The following is a 19,317-nucleotide window of genomic DNA, read 5'->3' as shown; positions in this document are numbered from 1 at the left end:
GACTCCTTATTCGTGTAAATATTTTTCAAATGATTGGCATATTGGATATGGATTTTACTTGAGTTTTAATTTTATTAAAAATGATTGTTTTCTTTCCCTTCTTCTCCCCCCCCCCTTTTTTCTTATTTTAAGTATCATTTTATTTTGATTGTATGCATTTATATGTGTTTAATTCATGTAATAACGATGCATGGGGGCACTCAGATGTTTGTTCCACATATGGCATCAACAAAGCAAGTACCCTTGTAGATGATACATGTAAATACAAATAAAATCTTTTCAATTTGAGAATGCATAATGTGAGCATTGTTGAGTTTTTCTTTGTTTCTTTACTATATTTTGCACGATTAATAAAATCCACTCTATTTACAACCGTTTGATTGATTTGTTTATTTATATTTTAGGTTACTATTACGCACACAAAACTTAAGAATCACAATGTTATTTGTGAACTGGTATCATCATTTTACTTTTCTAGTCTACTTACAATTTTACATTGCAACCCCAACAAAAGTTTTTTTATTTGTATTTGTAGTTTTTTTAAGACATTTTCTTTAGAAAATCTGACACTGCAGGGAAGGAACCGGTTCAATAAAACGAACCATAGTTTCCAGTAGATTAATAGATTTAAATTGTTATCGTTATTTATTTAATGATCCAAATGTTATTGTTTTTGTTTTTCTTTTTTTTTCTTTTCTAAAGTCTGACCTGTGCCCCCAAATCACGGCTTCCCAATCATGAGAGCCTATAACCGTACCCGTGATGAGGGGCGCAGGTGTGAATATGGACCTTGCCAGAGAGCGGCGTCGTGGGTGTGGACCCGAGGGGGGCCATTCGCAGCAGCGCCCGTCGGGGGACAGTCGCGAAGAACGCACAGTCTGACATTGTAAGGGTGTTGATGGGTCCCACTCGCATCTTTGACTGGAACTTGCTAACTAGATGAGTTGATTAGAAAGAGAGCTAGATGTGCGATTAGGCCCTAATCACATGCTGATTAGAGCGAGGTTACGAGGGGGGCTGGCTGGGTGCGCAGAGGAATCAGATGCGGGTGTGGCTCCTTCTCGACAGGCGGTCAGGTAAAAAGGGCTTAAATCATGGGTGGCATTCAATGCGGACTCGCAATGACTGCCGCAAGAAGAAATATAATAATGTTGGATGCGGTCACAGCGCTGTATGTATGTATGCAGCTAGGCCTGCGGATGAGCTCGGCAGGATGATGATCCTAGCAATCGCTGACGCCTGATCCACATAACAATTTGCCTACTAGCTGCTGCGGCCTACTTGCTGTGGCCTAGTAGCCGATAGTCTACCAGTTGGAAGCAGTTCACAGAGCTCTAGTATAATATACTACTATCCTTCCCATCTTGCGCTCTACTGCTCTGTGCACTTCAACATCTCACTGCCCTGCGTGTGTCGCAACGGTATCAGTAGCGGTGTCAGCAGCAGCAGCTAGTTTCTCTTTTTTATGTAAGCGGCTCAGTCTCTCACTTCGGAATGTGGTAGCGTCACTGCCCAATGAAGGTTCAAGTCTCGCCTGTGTACTGAAATAATCTGGCATGGGCGCAGAGAGGTGTAGTGGAGAGGAGTAAATGTTGAGAGAGTGAGAGTGCGTTCGGAACGGCTCGGAAGGCGATCCAGAAATTCAGTAAACAGGTGTGGTTGGCTGCAAGTAGGGGTTTGCAGAAACCCCGAGTTCGATTTTGAATCTTGCTGAGATTGTGGTTAAAGCAAAGCTTTAGTAGGTTCGGGAGCTGTGAGATGTAAGGTGATTGCCCCTTACATTTAAATTCTCCCCGTCTCAAGTATCTGTTTAGGGTGGCTAGTAATCTAAGCGTCAACACTGCATTGAACGGAAGCGTGTTTGATAGTTGAATTTCGTGCGTGTTTTACTCAAAAGAAACGCTAGAAGAAACGCTAGAAGAAACGCTAGGTACAAATTTCTGGCTGCAGTTCTGTGCGCTTCGTATGAGTTCTGTTACAAGGGAATTGTCAACTTTTATAAGGTTTGATTACCATGGCAATTATGGCACCCGCGCCGGATCAAGCGTTTATGAACTTGTACAGCAACATGAGTGGCGCGGTCCCCATTTTGCACCCTTCTTCGGATTCCAATGAGCTTTCCTCAAACCTGGAGAAGATCGTCGAGCATTCAGCCTGCGGCATATACCCTTACTCCGGACCATCCACTGCAAGCGCTTTGCAGTACCCTTCATGGCACCCCATACAGGAGATGCCAATCACGTCTAACTCCAATTTCGGTTACGGCGTGCCGGAAATCCAACGATCCACCCTAAGCAACGACAGACCCAACCCTAGTCATAGCAGGTTTTCCAGCACTTTGCCGCCTTCGTCAAGGGGGCTAAGTGCGAGCCGTGGCATCATGGAGGAAGTCAGAATGAGGGATGTGATTGGCAAGCCGGGGAGGAATTTGGGCGCACAGAGGCCAAGCTTATGGAGCTCGATGGAAACTGGGGGCATTACCGTGGACCCTTTCAGAGGTGGTCTGGCGTTGCATGGAGTACCGTCGGAAGTCGACAACTTGGCGCAGATCACTTCGGACTCTGCGTTTGTGGAGCGCGCTGCAAAATTTTCAACCTTCGGCACAAGAACTGGAGAATACGTCCCAGAAATGCTGCAAAGACCAGCTGCTGGTTTCGTCGCCGCAACAACCAAGTCGGTACCAGGAGACGTTAGGGAGGAATCGAAATGCATTGCGATAGATACCATTCCAGGTAAGCAGTCGGTGTTGGAAGCCGTTGAGGGAGCATCTAAAGTAACTGTGGATGCAATTTCAAATATCAAGGTCGAAGCAGCGGCGTTTCACGAGAACACCAACATTTCTTCCTGCGCAGAGCTGCAACCAGGTAGCCAGGGCGAGATCTCGCCGGACACAATCTCACCTGCTCGGTCTACACCTCCCCAGGATGAACCCGCTTCTCGCAACAAACGGAAGAAGCCATCGACTATTGACAATGATCTTGCGTCTCCCGACCCCAAGGTAACCGACTCCCCTAGGTTTCTAGTTGGTGTCTCATCAAGCAAGGATTCTGTTAAACTGAATCTTTTGGGATTAAATCTTATACATCGCACTAAGTTAAAGCGGCAAAATGCTTGTGTTATCCGTGCATCTCAGTATAATCACACTAGGTTTTCCAGGGGGTGATTATAAGATGCTTTCTTCTAAGGATTTGTTTCTGATATACGCATGTTATATTTTGGCGATTTAGGTTGGAGACGTAGAGAACTCCAAAGCCAAGCGGTGCAAAGGTGAGGACACGAAGTCAGATTGCAAGGGGGAGCGATCATCTAGTGAAATATCATCCGAGTCGGCCGGAAGTCCTAAAGTCCCACAGAAGGAAAACAACCAGAAGGCCAAGGAGTTCTCCAAGCAGGATTATATCCATGTGCGTGCTCGCAGGGGTCAAGCCACCGACAGCCACAGCCTGGCTGAGCGGGTGCGCCGCGAGAAGATTAGCGAGCGGATGAAGTACCTGCAGGACCTCGTACCCGGCTGCCGCAAAGTCACCGGCAAGGCAGTCATGCTTGACGAGATCATCAACTATGTTCAATCCCTCCAACGACAAGTTGAAGTATGTCTCTTACCCATTTTCAACGCACTGCTAATGCTATTCCATTCATGTCTTAGGCACCCTTCTTGTTATCGCTAGTGATGAATTGTAGTCTAGTATTGAGTTGTATCGTACACTTTGTTATCTTTTTTACAGAGTCTTTCCATGAAAGTGGCGTCAGTAAACCCGACTCATTCAGGCCGCTTGACGCTTGAAAGCCGCCTCAGCAACGAGGATATCATCCAGTCGCAGTTGTCTAGCATTCACGGCAGCTCAGACTCGTCAATCAACGCTGCGGCATTTGGGTCGCACCATCTTCAGCAGCAGTCGGAGCTGCTCCTAAACGTTTACTGCGGCTTTGATCACTTGCAAGCGAACTTGGGCAATTGCTTCGATATCAGTTCGCACCACACCACCAACCCTCCTATAGGTAGGCTTGCCGAGATGCAGAGTATGGTGCGCTCTTTCGACAACAATCTCGTCTCGCAGTCTTCTGGATGGGATGGCTCGCCTCAAAGCGTCAATGTGCACATGGGACAGCTGTATCAACAATCTGGCCACCTCTGATCATACTAAACTCCCTGTGGGTCGCATGGAGGTGGAGTTTAATAGATGGCAAAAATTTCCGACGCTGTGTCTGAACCAAGATCTGGGCTGCAGATAACAATTTTGAAGAGTCGTGTACAAAAATTACTAGCTGGTTGCACAAATGTTCAAAGCGATGATGCTCTGCTGAACATCATAATCGATCATATGGATGACAGCCTTTCAAGACCACGCAACTATTTTTTCGTTGCCGCAGAATTTCCAGGGCTCTGGCTTTTGTGTAGTCGATTAGGTTCCGTTTTAACCTAGATACCCGCTCATGTGTGACTCGAGCCTCCTCCAGTAACGGATGAGTCTTCTCCGGAGCCTTGTACAAACAATTACCATCTCTATGGCATTGATCTCGATCTTTTTAGGGCATATACCAAGCTTGTTGCCGGAGTGTGAATATAAACAACAGCCTCTTCTAAAAAACTCCTAATTCCTATTCGGCCGAGGGCATTCACAATATTATAACCTACTTTTTTTTCTCTCCTTAAAGCATGTTAATATCAACATGCACTTATTTGCACACGCCTCTGTCACTGATTGTGTTTGTGAATCCTTTGAGGTACATGAACTCTTTGAGGTACATGAACAGTTTGAAACCTGTCTAGAAATTGGACGCCTTGCCCCTCAGGATAGTCTTCAGGTAGTTTGACTTGGCGTGCGACTAAATAGATGTGATGTACAAATCCATTGAATTCTGATTAATTTAATATAATTCAATCTGTTAGAGAAAAAGACGCATGTCAATGTCATTGATGATCGCGCTTACCGATGAAGATATGAAGCCCTCGTCTACTCGGGGGTACCGATCTGTGGTCTCAAGTCGCAGCGAGATTCCCCAGAAGCGAAACTTCAATGCAAACCAAGTTTCAAATTAATCACGGTAGAAATCTTTGATGAGACTAATTGTTTCGATCGACGAGGGCCCTTCGATGAGCAAGGAAGCGTCACTCTACAGTCGGTCTTTCGGAAATGTGGGTTGGGATGAAAGTAGAGCATCTCTGCAAGGACGAGCCGCATTGAAGTAAACATTTACTATAAGCAGGCGAGCAAAAGCAACTTGATGGATAGAAACTAGGTGTCCGAGAAAGTTGATGGAAGTAAGAATAACAAGATTAAGAAACATGTCATGGAAAATGAGACAAGAATTAAAATCAACCAAATCTTAGTGCTGATTGATCTTTGCAGATGGGTTAAAACTTTAATAGCTAGAAAAATATTAGGGTTTAGGAACAAAAGTGTAATTAAATAGAACTTGAATATTCTTTTAAGTGGAATTATATGATCCTCTAGATCCTTGATACACAAACAGTAAGTAATAACTTATATACAAAACAACTCCAATGTCTGCTCAAATAATACAGTGTTAAGACATTAGCAGCTTATGATCCCTATCTTTATTACCATAAGACGACACAATTTTCTCCGAAAAAGTGACCTTTTTACTAAGAAAACTAAACCAGTGCACTTGATAGACCCCGATGAGCGTCTTCTGGAATCTTCATGAAACTTAATTTAGGTAGATTCGAGTGGAGATTGGCCAGCATAGGAATTAGCAAAGAGGGCTACCAATAATCCTTAATGTGGCTTGCCTTGAGGCATCAGCACTTGAACCAATCTGGCAGAATCTACAAATCAATTTCTGAAAGGAATTATTCCCAATTTATCAGATCAAAAAACGAGCCATTCAGTGCTTCATTCTATGAGACACAGTTATCGAGGTACTAGTACTTCAAATGCTGCTTCTAGGAATAGCCGCTCCGTTTTTTAGTGTTTCTATTCTGAAAGAGGCCACGAGGTAACATTCGGCTGTTGATAAATATACATTTTAGAAAGTGATGGTGGCTGCGCAAACCAAGACTGAATGCGCAGGAGGTATTTCTCTTTAGAGACCCTTGCTCATTAACTGGGTGGCTCTTGTGAGAGCGGTTCATGAAATTAATCAGCTTCCTATGTTTACCTCTATGGCCTTCACCATGCATAGCGAGAGGCACCGTCGGATGAGGCATTTGAGCCGTTACTTTGCAATCTAACGGCGACACTTGAGTTCTAAATACTTGAGCTGGTTTAAACTTTTAAGAACCGCATATAGACCCCAGAGGGACTGAAGCCATGGTAACTCAGCAAAAGTCTGAAGAAGCAAGCTTGCTCTCAACAGAAAAAAATTCGAAACTGTGTGTGTGTGTGTGTGTTTAAAGATATATATATATATATATATATATATATACATAATCAGAATCTGCACCTGAATATAGTACTCTGGATTTATCAGAGTGACTAGACGCTTAACAACTTCTCTCCATGGAAGTAGAACCCAATATTCTAATCCCTCGCCAAAGCACAATCTCCAACATAGCTCAAGCGGCTTAAACCTGTGCTGCTCAGATAATAGTTTATCTCCGCCTGCACAGATTGTACTTAGTTGCGGCTTTTTCAAGGTAGATCGCGATTCCTTACAATCAGGGCTGTTCACAATAAAATACTAGTATTATTGCACAATTAGCACACATCCGCAGCCTCCACAGGTCTACATGTTGTATGATTCCGATGTTTGTAACTAACATTCGGACTCCCCATCGCCGCAGCAGCTGCAGCAACAGCCAGCTAGCAGAGGCGGAGCGTGCGCTGTGATCCCCTCATATCCACCTCGTAGCCTGGACTACGAGATCTAAACCTCTCACAGCTGCAGCAGCAACAGCCTCCCTCCCATACACACACACACATACACTCATATCATCGCTCCCTTCCTGCCTCCCTTGCTCGACCATCACCACCGTAGTCTAGCCATGCCGTAACAAATCCTATGATATAAATTTTATTTTAAATTTAAATTTATTTATTTTTAAAAAATGTCTTGATGTTTTAAGATTGCATTATTTTATAATCTTGTAATTCAGTATGATAGATATAAGTGAGTGTTTAATGTATGTATGTATGTATATATATATATATATATATATATATAGTTCAAATTTAAGTTTTTATTGGAGAGGCTTTGTTTAACTAAGTGCCATGAGATTTAACTTCTAATATTAGATTTTATTTTCTTATCTATAAAAGCTTTGTAAATAATCACTAAATATGTTTTTATAGCTTTGAAGAAGCTATTTTATACCAAAAAATATATAAAATATATATTTTGTTGTGTGTGAATATAAATATATATATATATATATATATATATATATATATACACATAAATATATGTATAAAATTTAAATTAAAAAGAACCATTACTTTATTTGTCACCATGTTGATAAAAATATGATCAAATTTGAAAACTACATACATAATTTAGAAGAAATACCTAATAAGTTTTAATAAAAGTTAGCTTAAAATATTTAATTTAGTTTTGAAATTGTAAAAAGTCTAAGAAATTTATGTATTATTTAAACCTTATATGAATATATATTAGTAAAATTTGAAGATTATTCTTCAACTTTTTTTGTAATATTTTAGAGTATACTATCATTCAACTTTGATTTAGAAGTAGAATAATATAAATTATACTCCATAGATTTTATCTATTATTGAACTATTTATTTGTTATACTTTATTATTCTAAAAACCAATTGATATATGTTTTTACATAAACTTATAAAATCCTATTGCCTAAATGTGATTCTATTAACAAAAGTAAGTACTTGATAAAAAAAAATACAAAGGTACAACCCTCATCTAATTTTGTGCTACTTTTATTATTTTTATGATCAAATATGGTCTTCAAGTTATGATATTATATCTTCTTTAAACATAACATTTTTTATTTCTTTTATTAATCTTGTCTACTAGATGCTTTAGAAGGGGAAATAAAATCATTACAAACAACTTGAAAAATTTAATATGATTTTAAAATTAATGAATTCTTATAGAATTTTTAATCTTTGTAATTTTATGTAATAAGATGTAAAGTTATGTGGCTATTCAATTAGAATAAAACACATTATTTGTTAATAGGTATAAATTATTAATAATACTGGTTTATTATATATTTTGCATCAAATATCTTTTTAATTAGTCCAATCATCTCTAAGTATTATATTTTATTTTTATTACTTTATTTTTTTATGCATTAATTAAAGATAAATTATTTTAAATATTAAAAAATATATATAATTTCTTAATATAGGTGGTTAATATCTCTTATTTATAATTTAATTTTTATCTAAGCTATCATGTGCCATTAAGTATATAACAAATATTCATTATCTTTTATAATTAATTAGTAATCTAAGTTATAAAGTAAAAAAATGGGAGTAAAGAGAGGCAAACATAAAAAATTAACAAATCTAATCTATTTATAATAATATTGAAATTTTTATTTTTATTCATGTAGTTTTTTCAAAAAAAGCTCTATATTTTATCAATCTTAGATCACCTACTAAATAAGTGTCTTTTTTTTTTCTTTTTTTTTTTTTTTTAAGTCATTTTTGGATTTCAAGGAGTAAATTTAGTATACAATAAGTATTAGACAAGATGTTCACAAGTGCCAAGGAAGATTATTCTTGTATACCATGAAAGATTTCATAAGTAAATTTTATTAAATTGTAGATTAATGCAGATGTTGCAACATAAATACTTTTAATAAAAACCTCTAGTATCAATGTAATGTGTTGCAATTTTGATATTAAGTGCATAATCTTTGTTGGCCTTTATAAATTCTAAGTGTTTTTTTGGTAGTTTTTAAACTTAATTCTGTTTAAGGTAATAAATTAAATTAATGTATAAATTGTTCTTGAAATAAGCAAAAAACTTGTTTATTTTTCATTTTCTTTGAGGCACTTCAAAAAAATTTAATAAAAATGAATATCTTTTTTATTTTAATTTTAGTATACTTGATTTTTGAAGGAAAAGAAGGAATTAATCAAAGTCCAACCTTGTGCCTTTTACCAAACAAGCAACATGCTTTGTTCTATTATAGATACACATGTGGCCATGAAGGGGGTTTGGGCCATGGGCTTTAATTTACATGACCTTTTGGGCTTTAATTTCATTAGAGTATCATTTGTTGTTTAAAAAGTCAAAAGAAACATACCATTTGGAGGGAATAAGAGCAAATGAGTGTTGGAGTGCCAAAGAAAGCATTATTTCATCATTTTCATATTTGAATAAACAAAGAAATAATGATCTTTTGTAAGATTTTAGATTTTCAAATATAAAAAACTGATTTATTTTTCTCAATTATCTTTTCATATTCTTTACTTTTTAAAAGGAAAAAGAAATATATATATATATATATATATATACGCAACAAGTTAAGTAAGAATAGGGTAAATAAAATGGTGGGTATAACTTTATGTGGTAAAATTTGTGATGGAAAACAAATTCTAAATCATCTCTATCCTTTTCAGCTTAAGTATTTAAGATTTATAAAATGAGTGACCTTATTAATTTATTCGAAAGACAAAATTTTAGTTTTTAATTTTGCAAAATAATCACTAAAATTTATTAAATAATTATTTATTTTAAATTTTATAATATATACATGAATATGTAACAAAATATAATGTACAAAAATAATGATAATTTTTTTTATTTTCACATTACTAATATTTAAGTTATCCATGTTCCATTTTTAATACTAAATTCAAAATTTTAAAATTTTAAAATTTAATTACTCTATGATAAAAAATTCACTAATTTTAATCAATAATTTTTATTTTTTATTAAATTAACTAACTAATAGAGATTTTAAAGTGAATCATTTTATAAATTAAATTGAATGTATATACAACTTTAAAAATATGTTCATACATATTCTTTATTTATATAAAGTAGATTCCTATTATTTTTTATGTTTATTTAAAGCACTTACATGTTATTTATACTAATAGTAGATGCTAGAAATTATATTGAATTAATTAATTATTAATCAATTTAGAGTCCATATTTATAATATATATATTTATAATATATATATATATATATATTAGAAAATCCATAATTCTGTATATATTAGAAATTTCAATTACAATTGTAAAGCCAAATATTTTGGTACAAAACTTATAAAGATCAACTTAAATAATATTTAAAAATATAATAAGTAAAAAACATATATAATATATACATATAAATTTTAAATTTAATTAATTAAACAACCAAATCAATAAAATATTTAAAAAAAAATTAAGAATCTCATTTATTCTATATATATTGTATTATTTTAAAATTAAATTTACTAAATACATAAACTTAATTTAATAAAATCTATTATTATCACCTGTATTTAAAAATACTAATTTATTAATTTACTTATTTACTTATAGTTATATATATTTGGATTAAAAATAATTAATATGCATAGATATTTAAATATAAAATAAATGAATCTTATACACTTAATTTTATTTTTGTTTGTAGTTTATTTTGTTTTATTTTATTTTTCAATTAATTTATTTTTTTGATAGTTGCTAAATAAAAAAAATTATAACCATGTATTTTACAAAAGACTAAACTACACACAATTACAAATAATTACATCAAAATAAATAAATTAATTAATTTTTAAAATCATATTTGAAAAAACTAAATAATTTTATATATATATATATATATATATATATATATATCTTCTTTGAATTGTGTAATACGTTAATAAATTTTATTATAACACACATGTTATTTTTGTACAATTTAATTACAACTTGTAACAATTATCAGCAAAAGTTATTTTTTAGTACTTTAAACTCCATTATTCAACATGCAATCCAATAATTTAAAAAACATGTATATAAATACATCAATCAAAGTATAAAATATATGTTTTTAGTTTTTTATGTATATTTACTTGTAGAAGAAGAATGCATACATATTATTAAATAGAAATTTTTATGATTTAAATAACTATAAAATAATCATTTGTACAAGATTCTACTACATAAATTTTAAAATGATTTAACTAAGTTAGTGATTATTTATTTTATTTTATTTTATTTGTGGCAAGTTTAATAAACAATTTAGCTTTATTTGTAATCTATTAAACCATAATGTAGAATAGAAGATACTTGTAGATGTGACCAGGTTTAATATCATATTTATAAGTATAAATGTTATTTTACTTTTTAAAAAAATTATATTAGCTAAATCATGATTTGAAATCTGAACATTAAAAAATGTATATTTTTATGCAAAGAAAATTAAAGAATAAAAACATAATTTTTATATATTAAAAAACTAAAAAGACTTCTAAATGGCATCTCCAAAATACAATAAGACTTGGAAGCCACAAAATCATTAGATTTAATTAAAATTAAGGATTAGATTTTAAAATAATATTTTGTTATTAATATTATTATTATTATTATCACTGTTATGATAGTATCGATGTAACAATCTTAATACTAAACTAGTCTTGTAAGTTTTTTAATCAAATTCAATTCCTAGCATTTCAATCAATGACAATAATAATTTATCTTCTAAAATTAATAAAATTTAAAGACCTATGTTAGAAAAGTAATACAATTATTACCATGATTAAATTATCTGTACCAAAACACATTAATTCGTATTTTAAAAAAATTAGAGATTAGAATTTATGTAAGAAAATATTTTTTTATTTTAAATTTAAATTTAAATTTATTTACTTATTTTTGTATAAAATGTGCATTTTGAAAAAAAATTATAAAAAATATGATGCATGTAAAAAACCTAATTAGAACTTGTTCACCTTTCATGCTTTGTCTTTTAAATATGTCTATTTTTTAGATGTTTTAGATCTTTGTTGCAATCAATATAAAAGATTTTCTAATGAACAATAATTTTTAATTTTGTAACTATTATTTATATTTTATTTTAAATAATTGAATTAATACCTATAACATCGAATTAGCTCTAAATTAGTTGAACTCTTGTGATAATTCTTTTTAAAAATAAAATAAAATAAGAATCATAATTCATATTATAAGAATGATAAGTAATTCATTAATATACTAAAAAAATAACTTCTAATTATGAAGATATGCAATTAGCTTTCATCATTTTAATAGAACTTATTTCTGATGACATTTTAGAGTCACAAACACCTTAAAATGTGGTTATTGTTTTTGATATGATGAATTTAAGAAATAAAAACTCAGTATGTAATTTTTTTAACCAATATCACAAGTAAACCTGAGTCTATGTGTACACAATTGTATAATTCTGTACATATATACTATGCTACATTATTCAACTTACATAAATATAATTTTGCAAACCAGGTATCAATCTTACCTTTTCACTACATTGTTTAACATATATAAACACAATTTTACAAAACGGGTCTCCAACTTGTATTCTAACCTTTTTACTTCATTTATCAATCGTCTGTGCATATCTTCAGATTTTGTGAATAGGTTAGTGATGGGCAACCAATTGTTGGAAATCCCTAATAGATTGGTAGGAAGAGTACTAAGGTTGGATTTTTTTTTAAATATAACAAAATCAATTTTAAGCAATTACACAGGGTTAAGGGTTTATTAAAATGTTCTGTTACTATGAACCATTAGCATTTTCTGCTAATCCAGTGCCAAGTACCAGCTGGGCACCTATGCTATCACGGCCGTATGAAGATATTTCTCCAGAAATGGTTTCTTTACGAAACCAACTATGTCTCATGTAGTTATTCCACAAAATTCTAAATCAGAGGGTCAGATTAAATAAGAAATTACTTACACTGATTATATTACTTACTACATTATCAACTATTATACTCAGAGATAGTCTTCGAAGGTAACTTATTATATATTAAATTTGTGAAAATCTGTTGCAATTACAACGGATGGACCATACATTAAAGCCCCTAATGAACTTCCAACAAACGTCCTATAAACTGGGCGCCCACAGTCAAAACATAACAGAAACGCTCAACAAAGGTTTCATGCTATTATCCTTTACTTCTTGGTATCCCCTACTTCTAAGGAACATAGTCTCATCACAAATGGAGGTTCTGTGTTAAGTAATAAGATATTCCAATTCATGCAAAGCTCCAGTGTAGAGATACACACCCTGTCAAAGGCGAGAATAGTAATTTACAGGCAAATTATCCCGTGCATACATTTGAAGGTGGTGCTTGTCACTACTGGGTCGTCGAACCTGGCCAAGGATGGATTCTTTCATCCACGTGGATAAAGAGAGAGTAACTATAGGAGGCAAAAACAGGGTCGGCACTTTTGATTGGAAAAACAAAGGCCATCATTGGAACTCTTAGTTAGCTCCATTAGTGTGCAAGGATTGGAAATGTGACAAAGAATGATCCTTGACGAAAGGATGATGTCAAATCTAGTCCCTGTGAGGTGCTCCTGCTGGGGCTGGCCTTGCTACCAAAACTGTGTCTTCAGGGAAGAGCGCTTTTATGATGCCGGGGGTCTTCAAAATACGACGCCCGGTCATCAAAGGGTACACATCCTCCAAAAAGTAATACGCATGCCCTGCAGCCATTCCCTGAAATAACCAAAACAGATCTCAGAGTATTACTAGGTTATTCAAATCTATGCCGTGGTCTTCTGTTTGTTACGGGAAGTATAGACACAAACAAGCAAATAAGAAGAGTCGACTGGGTGGTTAAGGTAAATGGTGACATAGTGAACATAAATAATCTTTAAGATGCAAACACTTCCTTTTGGCCTGACTGTCTAGATTTTTAGGTGCATACCATGTACTATGAGATATTAACATACTCAACCAGCAAAACTAGGTAAGAAATTATAGAACCGATGATGGTATGTGAACGTACCAAAAGGTCTACCCATGGACTGCTTCCAACCATAACCGAAAAGCCCAAAAGAACCTGCAGATTCCATCGTAACCATCAACTATAATCAGACAATGAACTACAAACGAAATAGTAATTGAATTTGTTCCGAGTTCTCATATCCAATTTCGCTCCATTTTGCCTTCCTTTATTTTCAACACTTACCATTAAAAAACAACAGACGCTAATTAATAATCTCTACAAGCACAAAAACATAGCTTACCCAAGGTAGGTAAGGAGCTGTGAAGCTGAAGAGACCAAGAAAACTCATTTGTACATGAGGGTTGCGCTTACTCCATACATACACCTGCCGAGTCCAGCCATATCATGAACAGGATAAGTATGATATCAACCAGGTTTAACAGGACAATTAACATTTTAAAACGTTCTAATCAAGGCAATCGAAGTTCATTCACTTATTCGATAGAAAGCCAATTTAGTTTAATACTACCCCCAAGACAACTATGCTGCAAGGTGTTCTGCGGAAAGGGAATTTTAAAAAATAAACCAAAGATAAAATTCAAAATAGAAACTTGTAGGTTGAGAACACGCACCATCATGAAAGTAAGGGAGTTGCTAAGGAAGAGTATATCCGCAAATGGAGCCGCAAACATTAACAGGCCACCACCTACGACAATGATGGTGAGTATAGTTCCACCAAATAGGAGCATAAAGAAGAAGTCTGCTGTGCGGCCACGAAACGATGTATCTTCCAACAGTTTGCAGTACCTTGCCAAAAAGAACATATGAAAGAGGAAATCCAAATCTGCAATTATACCAACTCATTCCCATCAGAAGCAGCAATTAGTGCACGGAAGGGCATAGACACATCACACCACGTCCCCAGTCCCAAATTCTTGAAGCCCAGAATCCTAATTACACAGGTCGTAAAAGGTTTTGATGCAAAATGAATAGAGACTTTGCTGGGTCCATAGTGTTTGTGGCAAAAGTGTCATTTCCAGGTAGATCAGGCCTTGGGACTCGGACACGAAAAGATAACATTAGTCCCAATCTGACACGGAGCTCTAGGATGAGCCGGCACTTTCGTAGTGTGATGCGGCATTTTAGAAGCCTTATGTGAATGAAGGATTAACCACAAAGAACTGCATGAGCATCTGGATGCAGATAATTACCGAGTTTGCCAAAGTAAAAGAAATTGGTAATGAGTCTCCAAACTTCATAGTTGTGTATGATCAATTTAGAATTTAAGTACACGTCAAATGGTGAAATCACCTGCAGGCACAATCCAGACAATAATCGTTAGATTACTAACATCCCTTCGCAATCCGCAACGCCGTACAAAGCTATTTAATAAAGATCAAACGAAAAAAATTAGAGTATAAGAACGTGGAAAATACGATAAATTAGCCACAGGGTGAACAACATACACTAAAGACATTAAATATAAAAAAATACACAGTTCAACTACGACGCCATAGAATAAGGCCAAAAGTGTTATGACGACGACTTAAACATCAAAACACTTAATAACAATGCTCGAAAAAATAGCCGAAATTCCGTATGATTGCGCGAAGTGGAACAAATCCTTCACCACACAAGCAAAATAAGACTCGACTGGTCGGAGCTTACAGAGAGACCTAAGCAGGGTCGAAAAGTGGCTTCTAGAATTAATTCAATGAAACAACGAAACATTACGTTCTGCTTGTACGACGGGCGGCACAGAATAGCGGCGATAACAGCGGCACATGCCTTTACCGTAATTAACCACATTTTCTAAATTCCTCTACTAGACGATATCACTAATTCTGTGTAGTAATTTATTCGATCAATACTTCACAAGCAAGCGTGAGCTAAGGGGATCCTGGTCATAATATGCTTTTAGACAAAAACGGTCCACAAAACGGGCAATGCAAGAGGACTGCACCACTTGTCCAACATAGAAGAACTCACATAGACATGGAGAAACACACAAGATCTGAGACATAACTGGCACACATCCTGCATGAGTGAACATGAACAAAGAACCATAACTGTGGCAGAGACCCAATACAAACAGTGTAGACTTCAACCCTCGAAACACACAACTACGTAAAGGAATGGAAAGGAGAAATACCTCAAGAGCACATCCAGCAGTGGTAAGCACAGACAAAGTGAGATAAGTGCGCGTGATGATGGGCATTTGCTTGTACCAGTCCTCCACCAGTTGCGCCATCCTTAACACCTCAACGGCGAGCCAAACCTAGCTTTGATATTCACACTTGCCTTCTTGATCCCCAGCCCGAATTCCGCCTCTCCAGATCTCCACCCCCTCCAGGTTCACCTTCTATTTACCCGCATAAACTCTTACCCTCACTGAAACCCCATAGCTCTAACACTTAAAAACCACTACACCACACCCTCTCACCCAAATTGCTCCCACCCCGCCTCAGGAACGATTTCCAGCCAAACCTCCCGTTATCCTAACCATCCCTCGACCACGCCAATGCCGCCAATTCTCTCTGCCACCAAGTTCCTAATTCCTCTAAAACTATTAACACCTGCTAATGTGCCCAAACGACCACCACCATGAATCCGAAGCCCCTAGAATCAATTCATCCGCGTAACCCTCGAACCCTAACCATCAGAAAGGTGATAAACACAAACATATATACCCAGTCTCGCTGGAGAATGAATTTCTCTCCACATGAATTGCAACCACTATTGCCCGATGGAAGTCCAGCAATCAATTTACCAACCTCGTCTCCCGGATCAACGAAACCTCACCGAAATGGCAATCGATCGAGCACTGCTCATCGGAAGCAACACCACTAGAATGACGAAATTCCGCGAAACTGCAAGATGGGTTCCGCGATTAGGAGCGACGCGAGCTGGTGGCCGTGGGAACAATCCCTCCCCGCTGCCTCCGATGCGTCCCGGAAGACCAGGATCGACGAGCCCGAAATGGGGTGTAAACGACGACACCGACGACGCCGACGCAGAGCTCTCGCTTCCGCCCCTACCCATTTCGCTGAGGCTCCGCTGATGGATAGATGCAATATATATCTCTCTGTTGCGAGTCGTAATACATTCATCCATGTATCCGCGTGGAAAGATGTGACGTGGACGATTCTGCTCAATACACGTGGAGAATAGCCAGTGGCGAGGTGACTTGGCTAGCGGCGGTCGGGTTGAGAACTTGGGAGCAGAGTTTGGAATAAATTCTTCTTACATACCGTAATTATTATTATTATTATATTTAATATATATATAAATATATATATATAAACATATATATATATATATATATATATATAGTTCCAAAGTATATGATTTTTTATTTGAAAAATATATATGTTCTAATTTATGATTCTTTTAAGTTACATCAACATAATTCTTAGTAAAGACATACATATCTTGAGTTAATAATAATATTTTGTTCCACTATTACAGCATTAAATAACTTGATCAGAAAAAATTGCTGGAACTTTCAAGGAAAAGCATTAAATTAAAAAGACAAGATAGTTTTATTTTTAGATCATGTAATCTAATTATATCATTTTTTAAAATTCAAATAACTTCTTTTTATGTTTTCTTTTATTCATTAAGAACTTTAGAGGATTTTTATTTATTTTATTTATTTTTTGTATTGAATTTTAAACTATACACCATAGGAAGTTTTATTAATTCGATTGAAACTCATAATATAATTAAATATAATCAAGAATTATATATTTGCAAGTTTATTTTCTTTTTAACTTTTGATTAAATTGATTATTTTTAATGTTTTAATTCTTAAGCATGCAAATTTGGTTTTTAAAAATAAATTTAGAGTTTTTACTTACTATAAATTTTAGGAAACTAATTACATATGTATAAATCTGTAAAAAAGAATATAAATTTAATTTTTAATTGTTAAATATATATATAGATATATATATATATATATATAGATATATATATATAGATATATATATATATATATATATATATATAGTTATGCTATTAAGTATCAAAATGGTTAAATCTGAAAATATCCTTTTATGTTTCTGAATTAATAAATTTTATTTTATGTGATTATTCTCATCTTGTTTTTTATGTGTGTGAATAAATATATATATATATATATATATATAGACACACACACAGAGAAAGAGAAAGAAGTAAATTATTTCAAAGTTTAATGTTTAGATTTTTGTGCATCAAATAACATTCTTTTACACACTACAACAAATAAATTCCAGTATTTTTATCAAGAATATATAATAATGTTAAGACAAACCAATTGTTAAAGTAAAACCAGATTTGATTGGAGATATTGGCGTTCAATTTATTTCATTTACATTTTTTATTTTTATAATTTTTAATTTTAAAGAGTTTTTTTGGATTAATATAAAAAATGAAGTTATTTATTTAGTTATTAATTTAGACATGCTCGTAAGTTTTAGATTTCTTAAAAGAAAATAATTGCTAAGAATAAAAATATGTGTTAAAATAACACTATTTTTTTTTAAAAAATGTTCATATAATAAGCTGTTGCAAGTTAATATATTACTAGTAAAATACATATTGATATTTCATATATATATATATATATATATATATATATACACACACATATATTTATGGATGTATATTGAAATTATTTTATTGTCTTCAAGCCATACTAACTTGAAAGACCAAAATTGTTGTCAAAAATTAATATTTGAGGTATGATCTGTTAATATATATTACATTATTTTCTTTTGTGAATCTTTTCAAAATTTATAACAATCTAGCATGTAAAAAAATAAAAAAATTTAAATTTGTATATGTATTCTTCTTTTTTCTCTCTTTCTTTCTTTTTCATAAATATTTAACTTTTGAACATAAATAGAATAGTTGACACCTTTTACCTTAAGTGTTATTTTATTTTTTGTTATAACTTATAATTTTTTCAAACTATTGATTTAATTATGCTTAAAATGATTGACTCTTAAATTTATAAACATATTTTTTTATTTTTTACCTTGTAAAAGTGCATGATTTAAGTAAGCCAAAAAATTAAGTAGTTAAGATTAGATCATAATAGTTTAATAGATAGTTGCTAAAATATGCATTTATAAAATTAAATCAAATAAAAAAATTAATAATATTGTTGATATTAACTTCAATTATTATTTTTGAATGCTTCAAATATTAGTAATTTTGTAATATCAATGTTATATTCTACAAATATTAAATTTAAGAAATGGGTATTTAATATTTTTAACAAACAATTTTTAATTTTATAATAAATAGTTTAGACATGTTAGCACAACATCGTCCTTGTCTAAAGGGGATATCATCTCCCAATGTGTGAATGTGGCACAAAATGTTTAAAAAATTGTTGTTATATTTTATAATAATAATTGTTTTTGACCATTGGCATGCTTGGTCATGCATCTAGTCTTGGATATTTTTAGGATATTTAATTCTGTGCATTTACAAATATAATTAGAACTTGAT

At 33.5% G+C, this 19,317-nt stretch overlaps 2 protein-coding genes across 3 annotated transcripts; one reads left to right on the top strand and one right to left on the bottom strand.

Annotated features, from left to right (window-relative positions):
- The first annotated feature begins 1,380 nt into the window (after nt 1–1,380).
- LOC112294606 (transcription factor bHLH62) lies at nt 1,381–4,686 on the top strand. Of its 2 annotated transcripts, XM_024545257.3 has the most exons (4): nt 1,381–2,732; nt 2,853–2,998; nt 3,228–3,590; nt 3,726–4,686. In XM_024545257.3, the coding sequence occupies exons 1-4, from the start codon at nt 2,015–2,017 to the stop codon at nt 4,134–4,136; spliced, it is 1,638 nt and encodes a 545-aa protein (XP_024401025.1). In that variant the 5' UTR covers nt 1,381–2,014; the 3' UTR covers nt 4,137–4,686. The 2 variants fall into 2 exon arrangements, with proteins under 2 accessions (XP_024401025.1, XP_024401024.1); XM_024545256.3 differs by having other exon boundaries at nt 1,381–2,998.
- An 8,176-nt stretch (nt 4,687–12,862) lies between these two features.
- On the bottom strand, nt 12,863–16,853 carry LOC112294834 (derlin-2). The gene is made up of 6 exons (XM_024545727.3): nt 15,968–16,853; nt 15,027–15,126; nt 14,448–14,659; nt 14,117–14,200; nt 13,876–13,929; nt 12,863–13,583 (listed from the first exon to the last, which is right to left on the bottom strand). The coding sequence occupies exons 1-6, from the start codon at nt 16,064–16,066 to the stop codon at nt 13,422–13,424; spliced, it is 711 nt and encodes a 236-aa protein (XP_024401495.1). The 5' UTR covers nt 16,067–16,853; the 3' UTR covers nt 12,863–13,421.
- Nucleotides 16,854–19,317: the final 2,464 nt, after the last annotated feature.

This window comes from Physcomitrium patens, chromosome 17, assembly GCF_059467195.1.
Source record: "Physcomitrium patens ecotype Gransden chromosome 17, ASM5946719v1, whole genome shotgun sequence".
Lineage (NCBI taxonomy): Eukaryota > Viridiplantae > Streptophyta > Bryopsida > Funariales > Funariaceae > Physcomitrium > Physcomitrium patens.
This window is presented reverse-complemented; position numbering and strand designations above follow the sequence as displayed.